Raw genomic sequence first — 17,417 nt, 5'->3', positions numbered from 1 at the left:
CAAAACCTACCAGCATGGATTAGCATGACTGTAAAAGAATCCAATTCATCGGGGTACAGCTGATGCAGGCAGCGCAGAGCATACAATGTAGATCCTCCATTCCCTGCGGGAAAAAAATGGAAAATTACAATCTGGCATAGTGTTTAAACTTTAATAGGTTAGAAATTAAAATTCGGAATCTAAATGCATTCTACAGGTACCTCTTATATCATACACGTGCTTTAGGGAATATGTGAACCCAACATTTCATATTCCTGATATATGCCTGCTGTACCATGTACTTGTATGAAAACGTATCCCGTTCTCTTTATATTGCTTCCTGTGTGTGAAATCCCTGGTGTTCCTGCCAGTCCCTCTGCTTTCCTATTAAAACTTGACCACACTAGGCATGAGCAGAGCATGGTCAGTTCTCTAGCTGTGCTAGGAACTCAGTCCGCTCTCCTCCAATGATCAGACTAGTCTTGACATACTACTCACCCTGCACAACCATTCACTGGGAAGATCAGTATACTGCTCTCCTTCTCCTCCCCCAGCTCTTAAGTCACTTATAAAAAAAAAAAAAAAAAGAGAAAAAAAAAGGAGAGAAAAAGGAAAAAGGAAAAAAAAAAGAGAAAAAAAAGGAGAAAAAAAGGAGAAAAAAAAAGGAGAAAAAAAGGAGAAAAAAAGAGAAAAAAAAAGGAAAAAAAAAAAGAGAAAAAAGAAAAAAAGAAAAAAGAGAAAAAAGAAAAAAAGAAAAAAGAAAAAAAAAGAAAAAAAAAAAAAGAAAGAAAAAAAAGAAAGAAAAAAAAAAAGAGAAAAAGAAAAAAAAAGAAAAAGAAAAAAAAAAAGAAAAAAAAGAGAAAAAAGAGAAAAAAAGAAAAAAAAGAAAGAAAAAAAAAGGAGAGAAAAAAAAAAAAAGGAATTTATATTTTTTCTATCTGTACACGAATGTTTGCCTTTCAATTCTCTTTTAAACAGAACGGGTTGTTTTACAAGGTGAGGGTTTACAATTGCTTTAACTGTAGCTCTGCGAACCCCCCTCTGCCCCCTACCCCTCAAAATCAGGTCACAAATATATGATAATAGTTACTGGCCACTGAGGCACTCTCATTGGTTTGTTGGTAGCCTGGTCACTTTTTGCTGAAGTGTTAACAGAAATTTTGCGACACCTTTTTTTTTTTAACCATAGGACTACCTCTTATTCTGTATGTTATACACTTACCCCATGTGGGAAATAAATGTACACTTCCCCAGTAGGGCTGGGCCAAGTTGTGGATTTAGTAACACTTTAACCCCTTGCCCTCCAGAGGAATTACCCCCCTTCCTGACCAGGCTATTTTTTGCGATACGGTGCTGCGTTACTTTAACTGACAATTGCGCAGTCATGCAACGCTGTACATAAATGAATTTTATGTTATTTTTTTCAACAAATAGAGCTTTTTTTTGGTGGTATTTGATCATCTCTGCTGTTTTTATTTTTTGTGCTATAAACAAAAATACCAACAATTTTGTAGAAAAAATAAAAAAGCAATATTTTTGACTTTTTGCTACAAAACATGTCCAGTAAAAAAAAAAAAAAAAAATCTAATTTCTTCATAAATTTAAGCCAAAATGTCTTTGCTAAAAAAAAAAAATCCCAATAATTGTGTATTAATTGGTTTACGTGAAAGCTATAGCTTCTACAAATGCGCAGCACAGTGGCTAAATATGGGCAGCACAGTGGCTAAATGGTTAGCGCTTCCACCTGGCAGTACTAGGGGTGTGGGTTCAAATCCCAACCACAGCACCACCTGCCTGGAGTTTGCATGTTCTCCCTGTGCCTGCATGGGTTTCCTCCCACACTCCAAAGACATGCTGGTAGGTTAATTGGCTCCTGTCTAAATTGTCCCTAGTATGTGTATGTATGAATGTGAGTTAGGGATCTTAGATTGTACGCCCCTTGAGGGTTAGGGACTGATGTGAATGTACAATATATATGTAAAGCGCTGCGTAAATTGACAGCGCTATATAAGTACCTGAAATAAATAACACAAATGGCGGTATATATACACTGGAATTTAAATTCTTTTTATACCAATAATGGTGGCGATCAGCGACTTATAGCGGGACTGTGGCGGGCATTCTGACACTGGGGGGGAACTGACTAACTTTTGGTGCCAATCCTTAATGGGAAGCGGGGGAGAAAGGCTTAAAGCGGAAATTCCTCTTTTGGGTGGAGCTCCGCTTTAATTACCACCTTAACAACCCGGTCACATCGAGCTCAACATTGAAATCGTGCGACTTACAGTGAAGTCACGCGATTTCAAAGTTGGGTGAGATGCCAATTTCAAGTGCGACTTGCAAGACATTTGACACAAATGTCTATGCAAATCGCGCCAAAAGTAGTACGTGCACTACCTTGGAAACCGGGTACGTGCACTACCTTGGAAACCGGGTACGTGCACTACCTTGGAAACCGGGGACGCGCACTACCTTGGAAACCGGGGACGCGCACTACCTTGGAAACCGGGGACGCGCACTACCTTGGAAACCGGGGACGCGCACTACCTTGGAAACCGGGGACGCGCACTACCTTGGAAACCGGGGACGCGCACTACTTTGGAAACCGGGGACGCGCACTACTTTGGAAACCGGGGACGCGCACTACCTTGGAAACCGGGGACGCGCACTACCTTGGAAACCGGGGACGCGCACTACCTTGGAAACCGGGGACGCGCACTACCTTGGAAACCGGGGACGCGCACTACCTTGGAAACCGGGGACGCGCACTACCTTGGAAACCGGGGACGCGCACTACCTTGGAAACCGGGGACGCGCACTACTTTGGAAACCGGGGACGCGCACTACTTTGGAAACCGGGTACGCGCACTACTTTGGAAACCGGGTACGCGCACTACTTTGGAAACCGGGTACGCGCACTACTTTGGAAACCGGGTACGCGCACTACTTTGGAAACCGGGTACGCGCACTACTTTGGAAATCGGGTACGTGCACTACTTTGGAAACCGGGTATGTGCACTACTTTGGAAATCGGGTACCTGTACTACTTTGGAAATCGGGTACGTGGACTACTTTGGAAATCGGTGCAGCTCCGACCAACTCGGAACCGCACCAATTTGACCACTAACTGCGGGCAATAGGGTGTGACTTGGCATACAATTTACAAGTCGCATGGCATGGTACCCGATGTGACCGGGGTGTCAGCAGCCACAGAACCTGTGGAATTATTGTGTTCAGTTTTAAAGAGATGCGGAGGCAACCGTAGGCACAGCGCTCTATGATATGAAAGAGATACATCTGCTCGGTGTAGAGGGTAATGGCTCGGTAAAGGCTCTAAGCACACACAGTGCTTGCAGTGGCAGTTGACTGGCTAAGCTCCTTCATTGTTCTGTGTGGGGGACGTCAGGGGAGAACACACACAGCACCTGACGTGTTGATACAGCCAGGAGACCCGGTGACAGTTCATTAAGTGACAGTACACAGAGCAGTGATTTGGGAAAGTGGAGTGTCATGGAGGGAAGATTAGAGGGGACGCCGGTTTGTTTCTCTAACGAACAATAAGGCTCGGGGATGGTGGGATATTTATAGGCTCGGATCACACGCTAATTGGTGAGCTGGGTGCAGGGCGGCAGACACAAAGCCCCACAGATGGAATCTCGGCTCTTCTGCACGCTGCGTTCAGGCTTAAGACTTCCAATTATAAAAATAGCTGAAGAGCTCACCTATTTTGGGTCCCGGCGGATCAGAGAAAACGTGATAACGAACTCCGAGAGGAAGTTCTTTTCTGGCTAGTTTATCAGCAATCTGCTGCTGATAGGCTCTCTCTTGTTGTTTGTCGGCCGCTGTAATGACAATCACATCCCAGAATTCCCCAGGCTGCACTTCTCTACCTGTAGACATTAGAAAACAGAAATGTTATTCGCAATGGATGGCGGAGGCGAAGTGGGGTTTTAAATAACACGGAACTAGAAGAGGTTTTTTAATCGATTTTATTGTAATACTTTTAATTTTGGCAAATTTATAAAACGATCCTTCATATCGTGCTATAGGACTTCTAGAAAATATTTAGTAAAAGTGCTTGTAAACTTCAGACATGGAATGTGAACAAAGCATATCCCTCTATTGCAGCCATTCTCAACCTATTCAACACAGAGGAACCCTTGAAAAAAGAAAAAAACAAACAAAAAACAAACACTTTCTGGTGTCAGAGAACCCCTACTAAGGGCTCATATACGCTGCAGCTGTTAACTGACGTTCAGGAGCTGTTCAATGTTTTGTTTCAGCAGCCCCTGAACTCTCCCTAATGTTTTCCTATGTGTCCATGTACACATCGTCATTTACAGCAGGGGCGGACTGACCATTTGGAAACTCGGGCACTGCCCGAGGGCCCGGGGTCAGCAGGGGGCCCCATGAGATGCCCCTGGTACCTTTTTCATAGGCTTTTTTGAGTTTTTCCAAGGACACAGGGGCCCCATGATCTCCTATTGCCCGGGGGCCCCATGAGTTGTCAGTCCGCCCCTGATAGTGTCATGGCGTGGGCATGTATGGCTGCCAATGGAACTGGTTCTCTTGTATTTATTGATGATGTGACTGCTGACAAAAGCAGCAGGATGAATTCTGAAGTGTTTCGGGCAATATTATCTGCTCCTATTCAGCCAAATGCTTCAGAACTCATTGGACGCTTCACAGTGCAGATGGACAATGACCCAAAGCATACTGCAAAAGCAACCAAAGAGTTTTTTAAGGGAAAGAAGTGGAATGTTATGCAATGGCCAAGTCAATCACCTGACCTGAATCCGATTGAGCATGCATTTCACTTGCTGAAGACAAAACTGAAGGGAAAATGCCCCAAGAACAAGCAGGAACTGAAGACAGTTGCAGTAGAGGCCTGGCAGAGCATCACCAGGGATGAAACCCAGTGTCTGGTGATGTCTATGCGTTCCAGACTTCAGGCTGTAATTGACTGCAAAGGATTTGCAACCAAGTATTAAAAAGTGAAAGTTTGATTTATGATTATTATTCTGTCCCATTACTTTTGGTCCCTTAACAAGTGGGAGGCACATATGCAAACTGTTGTAATTCCTACACCGTTCACCTGATTTGGATATAAATACCCTCAAATTAAAGCTGACAGTCTGCAGTTAAAGCACATCTTGTTCGTTTCATTTCAAATCCATTGTGGTGGTGTATAGAGCCAAAAATGTTAGAATTGTGTCGATGTCCCAATATATATGGACCTGACTGTAGTTAGTCTGGCTGAAAAAAGACAAAAAAGTCCATCCAGTTCAACCATTAAAAAAAAAAAAAAAAAGTTATAATTCTATACCCACAGCTGATCCGGAGGAAGGCCAAAAAACCCAGCAAAGCATGATCCAATTTGCTCCTGCTAGGAAAAAAATTATTTCCTGATCCCCCTGAGAGGCAATTGGATATTCCCTGGATCAACTTTACCTATAAATGTTATATCCAGTTATATTCTGTGTATCCAAGAAACATTCCAGGACTTTTTCAAAGCAATCCACTGAGCTTGCCAGAACCAACTCTTGAGGGAGTCTATTCCACATTTTCACAGCTCTCACTGTGAAGAAACCTTTCTGTATTTGGAGATTACATTTTTTTTCCTCCAGACATAAAGGGTGACCTTATATGGCATCCCTCAGCTATTTGCAGTTTCTGTTCTTCACATAACTATACTGATAAGAGTGGAATGTTTCATCGGTCATCCTAAAATGAAGCAGCACCCACTGAGTTCTGTGTAACAGTTCTTGTCCTGCATTAAACTTCCAGAGATTTACCTTTTACACTTCAGTGTCTGGAGCTTTATTTCTCCCAGGCCTGGTGGGGAAAATAATCGAGGACAGTTTGGGCTACAGACAGGAATTGATCCTTTCACCTTCTATCAGCATACCCCTTGATGGCAGATGAGCCCTGAAGAACAACTGACTGGCTTCTTGTGGGGCTTTTCCTTCTCCCAGTCTAATCTCTGCTGTACGGTGACTGCAATAGGCCGATACAAAGTGAAATTCAGGTACACTCCTTGCAAAAAAAAACCCCCAAAAAACAAACACAAATCAATCTATATTAATATCTATATTTATCTTCCATGATTTATTAATAAATACAGATCTGCATTGCATGAATCTTTTACATCTGCCTGGAGTTCTGCTATAACACAGCGGTGTATTTAGGTTTCATGCTGCCCTAGGCAACACAAAAATCGGCTCCCCCCCCCCCCCCCCATGGAGAAACCCTGACACCGACCCACACCCCCCTCCCCCATGAAAAGAGCCTGACATTGACCAATAACACCCCAGCACCACCACCCCCCACACCCAAGAGAGCCCTTCACTACCACCACCCCCCATACACGGGCAACCCCCCACCACCCCAGCAAGAGAGAAGACACCTTCACAGGCCCAGACATCCCCAGGAACAAGAGTCAGGCTCCGCACATACACCATCAAGCAGCCTGCAGCCTCTCTAAGATCCCACCTGCTTCCCATGCTACGTGTGTCCCTTATTCTATCCCTTCTTTTGGGGGGCAGCACTGCCCCCCGAAAAATACTGCTGCCCCCTGAAAAATGCCACCCTAGGCAAATGCCTTGTTTGCCTTGTGATAAATACGCCCCTGCTAGAACATCTAATACAATTTCAGAATGCCGAATTAAAAGCTTTTTTTTTTTTCTTGAGGGTACAATTGGGCTTCAAATCTGGATTATTCTTATGAGCATTTTTTTTTCTGTAAATGTCACTTCCAGGACAAATTTCAGGAATCACCGACCATCAAACATACCGCTTCTCTACCATCTGATTTCGATGACAAATCACAAGTGGCTGTTCAGCTCTCATTTACAGTAATATTTGCTGAAGTTGCAAATTTTGACACTGTGGCCCCAGCCTCCCCAGGGACCCGTGTGATAGAGAGAGCGGCTAGGAACAGATTAATTAAAATCTACCAATCGCCCAATTTCGCAGATCTTCCTCCTTGGTATCCAAACTTGTCAGGCAATCTTCAGACTGGGCGCCGGAAAAAAAAAAAAAATAGAAACGTGTTCTTTTAATTGACTAAAGCAGCTGTCACTGAATATTTCAATGTGCTGAGATGAAACTTAATTACGACCTATTCTTTGCAATGTTCCTGGTGCGCTGTACATGCGAACGTAATTGCTGAAGGGGGGGGGGACATGACAGGTACTCATTTGTTATGCGCGGCGCACGTCGTCTACTACTCAGAAGCGCCAGTTGGGTGGGATCCATAGTTAACCCCTTACTACCCAGGCGCCATTGCTAAAAACATTACCCACTGCTATTCCCCTTATATTTGACTATCAGTCTGTTACTGACAGCTGAGCTTGCGGGGAAGTCAGCCACAGCCAATCACAGCGTCTGCTGCAGCTGGGAAGGTCATCAAAGACCTTTTTTTGTATCGCCAATTGGTTTAGGCTCCCTGGTGCTGCCATCTTCACCAGGTCTTCCTTCCAGGTTCGTGGGCACCGGCAGTATGAATGGCCTGAGCCCGCGATGACGTCACTCTTGCACATGCGTGTGGGAGCCCTAGGCTTGGGCACGGGGCTCTGAAGGTCTGGCACGCTGTGCCATCCCTTCAGAGCACATGTGCCTGTGACATCATTGGCTGCATGCTGTGTGAATATCTCCTAAACGGTACAAGTTTAGGAGATATTCACTGATCCTACAGGTAATCCTTATTATAGGCTTACCTGTAGGTACAACTTACAATGTGGACTTCACTTCCACTTTTTACCTTCACTTTTTTTAAATAAAAAAAAAAAATTGGATAGGGCAGCAAAAGGGTTAAAGTGCCAGGAGGCACCAAGGCATTAGTTATACTAACCTGCTTTGTGTAATAGATATATTGCACAGAGTGGTGCCTTACCTCCTCTTCTGGGGTCCCCCGCTGACTATTTCTGGTCCTCCTTCCCTGTGTGTGCCCCACAGCAAGTAACTTCCTATGGGGGCTCATGTGTGGGCTTGCTCCTAAGCTGGGCTGTGTGCATCCATAGACACACACAGTGCGACTCGGCCCCGCCAAGGACTTTTCCCTCAAAGGATTTGATTGACAGCAGCAGCCAATGGATCCGACTGCTACCAGGGCAGCCTGTGAGAGCAGGAAGAGGGCACAATGCTGGAATATTACAGGACCCAGGTAAGTGTTTAGGGAGGGAACAAATAGTGGAAGGCTTTTTATACGAATGCATAGAATGTAATAAAGTAAAAAAACCTTCAGCATTTAGAACCAAATTAAACCGCTTGCCGCCACCTTCCCTTTAATGCCTCATGCACACAGGACGTTTTTAAAACGCTCCTCCTCTTGGCGGCAGTGCTTTGGCAGAAAATACGTATAACCCTTTTAAAGAGCGTTAGGAAGCAGTAAAAAAAAAAAAAAAAAAAAAAAAAAAAAACAGCCCCCCTCAAAGTGGCTGCATGTGGCCTAAATGGGTCCTAACCACGTGCCCTCCAGGAAGATTTAGCCCTCTTTATGACCAGGCCATTTTTTGCACTGTTACTTTGACAATGGTGCGGTCATGCAATGCTCTACACAAACGGAATTTAGAGCATTTTTTCCCCATAAATACAGCTTTCTTTGATTATTTGATCACCAATGGGGTTTTTATTTTTTATTACATAAACAAAAAAAAAAAAGAAAAAAAACAAATAATATTTTTTACTTTCAGCTATAAAAAGTATCCAATTAAAAAAAATGTTTTATTTCTTAAGCCAATAACATAATTTTGGTAAAAATAAATCCCAATAAGTGTATATTGATTGATTTATGCGAACACGATAGCGTCTACAAACTATGGTATAATATATATATATAAAATTATTATTTTTTATACTAGTAATGGCGGTGATGTGCGAAGTAAAGCAGGACTGTGTTAAAATTCGGTGGGCAATCTGACACTAACTGGCACTCTATGGGAACCAGTGACACTAATACAGTGATCAGTGCTAAAAATATGCACTGACACTGTACTGTACTAATGACACTAAGCTTCTAGGGTGTTCAAAGGGTTAACTGTGTGCCTAACCAGTCTAACAAACCAAGGATTGCCCATGCAAGGGATGTTGTTCAAGTCAATAAATTTTTTTTTTTTTTTAAGGTTTTACTTAAAAACTTAAAAAAAACAAGCACCCCGTGTTCACACGTGAAAGCATACGGACGTCCCACATGCATATGTAAACGGTAATCGCTGATGAGGTATCACAACATCAGAGCAAGAGCAATAAATTTAGCTCCAGACCTTCTGTGTAACTCAGCAATGGGCAAACTACGGCCCGGCGGACCTTTTAATCCGGCCCGCGGAGCGTGATACTGTCAGGATGTGTGTAGGCGGGGCAGCGTGACGAACGCGAGGGGAGCTAGGCTCCTCTCACAGTCCGCCCTGAAGACCGGTGTAGCATGAAAATCTGTCTCCTATGAGGATCTGTCCCCCTCGACGTATCTGCGCATGTGCCGGAGATCGCCGATCGGCTGCTAATGCCTGAAACCGGCACATGCGCAGATACGTCGAGGGGGACAGATCCTCATAGGAGACAGATTTTCATGCTACACCGGAACGGCGCGGAAACACGGCAAGAGGAATGAATTACTATGGGGGATGAATTACTATATGGGGGATGAATTACTATGGGGGATGAATTACTATATGGGGGATGAATTACTATATGGGGGATGAATTACTATAGGGGGGATGAATTACTATAGGGGGGATGAATTACTATAGGGGGGATGAATTATTATAGGGGGGATGAATTACTATATGGGGGATGAATTACTATGGGGGATTAATTACTATATGGGGGATTAATTACTATGCTTACTATGGGGGAATATTACTATACTTACTATGGATGACACATACACATCATTCATCTACTCTTGGTCTGGCCCCCGGGTCCAATATATGAACCCATTGCGGCCCTCAAGTCAAAAAGTTTGCCCACCCCTGGTGTAACAATAAACTGGTAACCTGTAAAGGCAAAGTGACACCTATGGAGGTTTTTAGGTACTGCAGCTTGGACCTGTTCCAGGGGCTATTTCCTATTTTAAAGTGTTACACGTTAGGTATCTATAGACTCAGCATAACATCATCTTTTATATTTTACCAAAAATATTGGATGTTATATTGTTTGTGTGCACTAAAATTAATTAAAGTGCATTAAAAAAAAATGTGTGGCACAACAAATTGCAACAGCCATCATTTTATTCTCTAGGGCCTCTGCAAAAAAAATTATATATATATTTTAATGAAAGGAACACTTTTTAATCAGAGTATAGCATCAAGTCAATGAAACTCCTGGGATATTGATCTGGTCAGGTAAGTAGCAGAGGGGGTTGTTCATCAGTTTCAGCTGCTTTGGTGTTAATTAAATTAACAACAGGTGCACTAGATGGGCAACAATGAGACAACCCCCAAAACAGAAATGGTTTTATAGGTGGAGGCCGCTGACATTTTTTCCCTACTCATCTTTTCTGACTGTTTTTCACTAGTTTTGCATTTGGTTAGGGTCAGTGTCACTACTGGTAGCATGAGGTGATACCTGGGCCCTACAGAGGTTCCACAGGCAGTCCAACTCCTCCAGGATGGCACATCAATACATGCCATTGCCAGAAGGTTTGCTGTGTCTCCTGGAATCTCCTCCAAGTTCTTGAGACTGTGCTGGGAGACAGGCAGTTACTCTAGGAGACCTGGACAGGGCTGTAGAAGGTCCTTAACACATCAACATGACCGGTATCTGCCCCTTTGTGCAAGGAGGAACATGATGAGCACTGCTAGAGCCCTACAAAATGACCTCCAGCAGGCCACTGGTGTGAATGTCTCTGACCAAACAATCAGAAACAGACTTCATGAGGGTGACCTGAGGGCCCGACGTCCTCTAGTGGGCCCTGTGCTCACTGCCCGCCACCATAGAGCTCGATTGGCATTTGCCATTGAACACCAGAATTGGCAGGTCCACCACTGGCGCCCTGTGCCTTTCACAGAAGAGAGCAGGTTCACCCTGAGCACATGTGACAGACGTGAAAGGGTCTGGAGAAGCCGCGGAGAACATTATGCTGCCTGTAACATCGTTCAGCATGACCGTTTTGAAGGTGGGTCAGTGATGGTCTGGGGAGGCATATCCATGGGGGGACGCACAGACCTCTACAGGGTAGACAATGGCACCCTGACTGCCATTAGGTATCAGGATGAAATCCTTGGACCCATCGTCAGACCCTACGCTGGTGCAGTGGGTCCTGGGTTCCTCCTGGTGCACGACAATGCCCGGCCTCATGTGGCGAGAGTATACAGGCAGTTCCTGGAGGATGAAGGAATTGATACCATTGAATGGCATGAAAGTTTTCAAAGTGTTCCTGTAATCTTTTTGAGAAGTATATACACATATAGAGTGCCTTGCAAATTGATGGCGCTATATAAGTACCTGTAATGATTTCCTATTGGACACAATCACATCGCCGCGTTTTCACACGGTGCGTTTTCTGGAAAGGGTCAGGGACTTTTTTGATTGCAAAAAGTTTTGTTTTTTGTTCTATAGACTTCAATGGAAATGCTGCAGAAAGGCATGTAGTGCGTTTTTGCCACGTTTTGCATTTTAAATCTGCCTAGCAACCAAAAGAAAAAAAAAAAAAAAAAAAAGGGAAAAAATGCAGCTGCAAGACGACTCAAATGCAACCTGCATAGGTGTGAACCTAGTCTTCACCCCCTGGTGCCAACGCCTTCCGGCCCTTTAACAGGGTTCAGATGCCAGGAGGCGGGGCTTCTGATCACATGACCACCATTATTGGCTGTCACATGAGTGGAAAGCTCAAGATCGGGAGCGGTTAACTGTCGGTATCTGCGTCGGGAGCATGCACAGTGCGCACCCTCGGCAGAGTTCGGTTTTTCTTTGGGTATGCGTCAATGGGAAGGAGTTACCTATCGATTAACAATCCACCTCCCAACGTGTGGCATGTCGATCGTTGTGAACTATTGATCGATCATTGTGATCGGAAGAGATCGATTGGAAAGGAAATGAATCATATATCGGACTGTGCATGACCACCATTAGATCTACAACTAAAAGCAATGCAGTAGTGTCGCGTCTGATTGGATGTTAAGCTCACCATACACAGTACAATCGGATTGCTCGCTCTCAGAAGAGTTGTTTTTCTGTGGATACCGTCACAGGAAGGAGTTAACTAATGCAGTAGTGGGCGTGTCTGATTGGATCTTAACCTCCCTAGCGGTATGATTATTTCAGATTTTTGGTGCTGAAAGCGGTACCATTTTTTTGCATGGAAATATGTATTTTTTTTATTGTAGGCTGTAATTTTTAGGAAAAACTCACTGAAATCTGTCCGAACAAGAGTCTAGTAAACATCCCAGGTAGGATAAAATTTGAAACACAAAATCATAAATTATAATTTAATAAATAATCATAAAAATAATATAAAAATAATAAAAAATTTAATTCAATAATATAATCAAACCAAAAACACTGAAATGTGAAATATAGCGCCAAGTTCGCACATTGCTGAGCTCAGTCGCAAAATCGTTTTCAGTGTCTGATGAGGAATTTCCCCCACGAATCATTATCACTCAATTCTGCAAGTGGTTCTGATTTACTATCGCTGTTCTCTAGCTGATCTAAACCGCTTTTGACCTAAAGGGACACTTTTTGGACGCCATGGACATTTCTCAGTTTCCAGGCAGAAAGAACAGACAAAATGCAGGCAGGGCACAGGACAAAGCACTCGGGACAAAATGTATGTGAAATTGGTTGAGACAGCAATGTTTTACTATGTAAAATGTAAAAAAAAAAAATGACATTTTTTAAAATGTTTAAATTTCCCGCCGCCGCCGGCGCCCGTACGTCCCGACGTCACAGGGACAGGACACAGAAGCCGGATGCCGGCATCGGCCGGAGGAGATGGCCGGGGACGCTGCAGGGGACACATCGTGGGAGCGCAGGGTAAGGTAAGTGAAGAACACATGCCGGAGCAGTGCCGCAGGGTAAGCCCGAGTGTAGCTCGGGGTTATCGCTCTTGGTACTGAAATGTTACCCCGAGCTACACTCTGGAATACCGCCAGGGAGGTTAAGCTGACCATACACAGTACAATCGGGTTGCTCGCTCTCGGCAGAGTTGTTTTTCTGTGGATACCATCACAGGAAGGAGTTAACTATCGATTAACAATCCACTTCCCAATGTGTGGCATATCGATCGTTATGAACTATTGATTATTCTGATCGGAAGAAATTGATTGGAAAGGAAATGAATGATATATCGGAATGAGCATGGCCACCATTAGATCTAGGACCAAAAACAATGCAGTAGTGGGCGTGTCTGATTGGATCTTAAGCTAACCATACACAGTACAATCTATTTTAGATCTGCAAGGAGACCGGCCTGATTGGATGGATTAGGTAGGTCCTCAAATTGCATGGTTGCTGATTGTAATGTGTATGGTGGCTCTCCCATGATACAGACTGTACAATCAGATTGGAGGGGGTGTCACCTGCTTTATACATAGATTTGAAGCAGTAAAGCTCCCCCCCCCCCTGCAGATCTGTACAGAGGTAGGTACACACAGGACGATCCCCTCCATAGACTGATCCTCCAGGACGTGTGTGCCGTCTATGATAGTACATACAGCCCTCCCTCTGTACCTCTCACACTGCTGTACCGGGCCAGCCTGCGGTGGGTCTCCCTCTGTAACCTCTGATCCCTCATCTTCACTCCTGTCTGCCCCTGCAGCTCTGACCACACGTCACCGCCTCCTCTCCGCCCCGAGCGGCCATCTTTACCAAGGGAATTGCCCAAAGCCGGCTTCCTACAGTTGTCGTGTAACGTTAGAAAACAGGGGGCGTGGTTTCCTAGCCAAGGACAGGTTGCTAGTCACATGATAGGGCAACGCCTTACGTCTGTATAGAGGGGGCGTGGATTCCTAGCCCAGGACAGGTTGCTTGTCACATGATGGGGCACGCCTTACGTCTGTATAGAGGGGGCGTGGATTCATAGCCCATGTACGGGCGATAGTCAGGTGACCGGGTCTGCCTTATAGAGGAGACACCCAGAGCTGTGACAAGCTGGCAGCCAGGAGCTGTTCACACCTGAGCGATTTGTAGCTTGAAGCTCCAGAACAGGAGGAGAAAAAAATCAATTCTTCTCAATGGAGATGATTGACATCTCCACTCCAAGTGGGCTGAACCTCAGACAAGCTCCGGAGCTTTCTTTGCAGCTCAAATTGGGCAGCTTGGCGCGTTTTTATCCCCATAGAAATCAATAGCGCAATTTACTGCTCAAATAAAAGAATGTAAAAAAAATAATATATGAATAAATTAAAAATATATAATATAAATAAAAAAACATGATAAATAATTAATACATAATAACCCCAAACCCTAAAAAAAATAAAAAAAATTAATATTATTAATAACAATAATAATAATAAACACCCAAACAAAAATAAATTATTTTTATATTTAACTACTTGCAGACCAGCCACGGTACTTTTACTACGGCAGGGCGGCTCCGCTGCGCAAAATCATGTATACGTGATCTTGCATCTTGGGTGGGGGGCGCGTGCGACCGCTCTACTCGCACTGCCAATCGTGCCTGCGGGTGTCAATCACCGGGTCCTGGCCGGTGATTACCCGCCGAAGCCCGGTGATTATCGGCAAACACTGACAGGGAGGAGTGCTGCATTGTTTACAATGCAGCTCTTCTCCCTGTCAGTGTGGGCACACCGATCGGGATGGATGAGCTCAACCTTCCCCATCAGTGTGCTTACAGTGAAGCACACACCTCCCGCCCCCTAGTAAAACACTCCCCTCACACAGTTAACCCTTTGATTGCCTTCAAATAATAACCCTTTCCTTCTCAGTGACATTAGTACAGTGTCAGTGCTTTTTTTTTTTTTGCACTGATCACTGTATTGGTGTCACTGGGTATGTCAGTGACCCCAAGTCAGTTCCCCCCCCCCCCAGTGTCAGAATGTCCGCTGCAGTCCTTCTATAAGTCGCTGATCGCCGCCATTATTAGTATTAAAAACAAATTCCAGTATCTTTCCCGCCATTTGTAGACCCTATAACTTTCACGTAAACCAATTAATTTACACGTATTGGGATTTTTTTCAGGAAAGACATGTCGCAGAATACATTTTGGCCGAAATTTATGCAGAAATTTGATTTTTAAATTTTTTTAATTGGCATGTTTTATAGCAAAAAGTCCAAAATATTGTTTTTTTTTTTTTCAAACGTGTCGGTCCTTATTTTTATAGCACAAAAAATAAAAAGTGCACAGGCGATCCAATACCACCGAAAGAAAGCTCAATTTGTGGGAAAAAAGGTCAATTTCATTTGGGTGCAGCATTGCATGACTGCGCAATTGTCAGTTAAAGTAACACAGCGCAGTAATACTAACCGCTTCCTGACCACCCTATAGCAGAAATACTGCTACAGGGCGGCACGGGTGTGCAAAATCATGTGTATATATGTGATTCGTGCTCCTGTGGTTTTCACGCCCCTCCCAGATAGCTTCAGATTGCCCATCAGTACACCAGTCATCACATTTAACCCCTTGATTGCCAGGAACATGCTCATGCACAATACATATCCATTGCTAGTATAGTTGTCTGAATGGATCAATATCTTATTTATTTATTATTTCTTTCAGGTACTTATATAGCACCATCCATTTATGCAGCACTTTACACATATATTGTACATTCACATCAGTCCCTAACCCTCAAGGGGTGTACAATCTAAGGTCCCTAACTCACATTCATACATATACAAGGGCCAATTTAGACAGGATCCAATTAACCTACCAGCATGTCTTTGGAGTGTGGGAGGAAACCGGAGTACCCAGAGGAAACCCACGCAAGCACAGGGAGAACATGCAAATTCCTTGCAGGAGTCGCCATGGTCAGGAATTGAACCCATGACCCATTTACTGAAACGCAGACATGCTAACCACTAAGCCACTGTGCCACCCTAATATCTTTGATCAGATCAGCACTATACCAGCGTTCACATTACTATAGCGTCCCCAAAATCGCAGCGTTAGCGGGATCAGCCCTGGCACCTGTCAGCACCTGCGTTTAGCCCCTACGCTTACCCCTCCCCTTCTCCCCCAGCAAGTGCAGTGTCAGTAGGTCACTGTCACTTGATAGATTGCACACAAAACCGCAGTGTTGGCAGAATCAGCACCAGTACTTCCCCCATTCACTGCCCAACCCGGAATTCAGGTGGAAACAGCAAATTTAACTATTCCCCTTGATTTTTGGAGCTGTTTTTCACAGAAGATCTTTATATATTGATTGTGGATCAAAGCAATTTATATGCACAACAGTTTATCGCCGCCAACCAAAATTCAAACATTGCCAGACCATTCTCATGGAAACTCGTTACGGTTTCCGAATTTACATTTTTTTTGGGCTTAACCCTCATCATGGGCATTACTAAAAGAAATTAATTGCGGTTGTATTGGTCCACAGACCCGATTCATCATATGCCGTGTTCCCTGCTGCCATGGCCAGGCATAGATGTGAGAGTATAATGTGTTTTATGCATTTCAGCAACAATACACTCTGTCGTCCTCGGGGTGACCCTGAATTTTACCGACTCCACAAAATTCAGCCCCTCGTAAATCACCTTAACCAAAAATTTGCAGATGTCTATACTCCCCAGCGAAAAATCTGCGTTGATGAGTCCATCATTAATTTTTCTGCATTCAAACAATTTCACCCCAGCAAGCGTGCCAGATATGGGGTCAAGATGTATACAACCTGTGAGTGGACAACAGGCTATACATATAAGTTTCGGATTTACGATGGAAAAGATAGTTACGTGGAACCCCCCGGATGCCCAGACTACATGGGGAGCAGTGGCAAGATAGTTTGGGACTAGGTGTCATCCTTTTTCCATATGGGGTACCACTTATACGTGGACAATTTTTATTCAAGCGTGCCACTATTTAGACATTTGTACAATCATGGAATTTGTGCATGTGGCACCGTGCGACCTAATGTGTGCCCACCATTAGAAGTGGGTGGATGCAGAGCGATATTTTTTAATGGTGGGCATACCACACACTTTTTCTGGCAGAGATTTCTTCTCTTTTTTTCATTAAGCCCACAGGCTGCATACAAAAAACGTCAGTGTTAGGATTTTGAATTTGATCCGTTGCGCAATCGGAAGCCAGTGGAGGGATTGGTAGAGGGGGGTGGCGGAGATGGAGAGGTTGGAAAGGTGAATGAGTCTGGCAGTCGTATTCAGGATCGACTGAAGCGGGGATAGCAAGTGGTGAGGCAGGCCAGTGAGGAGGGAGTTGCAGTAGTCGAGTCGTGATATGATGAGGGAGTGGATGAGCTGTTTAGTGGTTTCTGGAGTTAGGAACGTGCGTATTTTGGCGATGTTGCAGAGGTGGAGTCTGC

The 17,417-nt window shown here is 44.2% G+C and overlaps 1 protein-coding gene across 2 annotated transcripts in view; it reads right to left on the bottom strand.

Annotated features, from left to right (window-relative positions):
* The window catches only part of LOC149450216 (serine/threonine-protein kinase TNNI3K), a 452,856-nt gene extending 439,007 nt beyond the window's left edge, over window positions 1-13,849 (bottom strand). For both annotated transcript variants that reach the window (XM_089692165.1, XM_089692164.1), the window contains exons 1-3: window positions 13,648-13,849; window positions 3,702-3,869; window positions 11-103 (exon numbers count right to left, since the gene is read on the bottom strand). In XM_089692165.1, coding sequence (XP_089548291.1) covers window positions 11-103; window positions 3,702-3,869; window positions 13,648-13,711 — 325 coding nt within the window. In that variant the 5' untranslated portion in view covers window positions 13,712-13,849. The remainder of the gene's footprint in view (window positions 1-10; window positions 104-3,701; window positions 3,870-13,647) is intronic.
* Window positions 13,850-17,417: the final 3,568 nt, after the last annotated feature.

The sequence above is a fragment of the Staurois parvus genome, unplaced genomic scaffold (assembly GCF_062004578.1).
Source record: "Staurois parvus isolate SC_StPar_1 unplaced genomic scaffold, SC_StPar_1.0 ptg000578l, whole genome shotgun sequence".
Taxonomy (NCBI): domain Eukaryota; kingdom Metazoa; phylum Chordata; class Amphibia; order Anura; family Ranidae; genus Staurois; species Staurois parvus.
The sequence above is the reverse complement of the archived record's forward strand: the minus strand, read 5'-3'. Positions and strand labels throughout refer to the sequence as shown.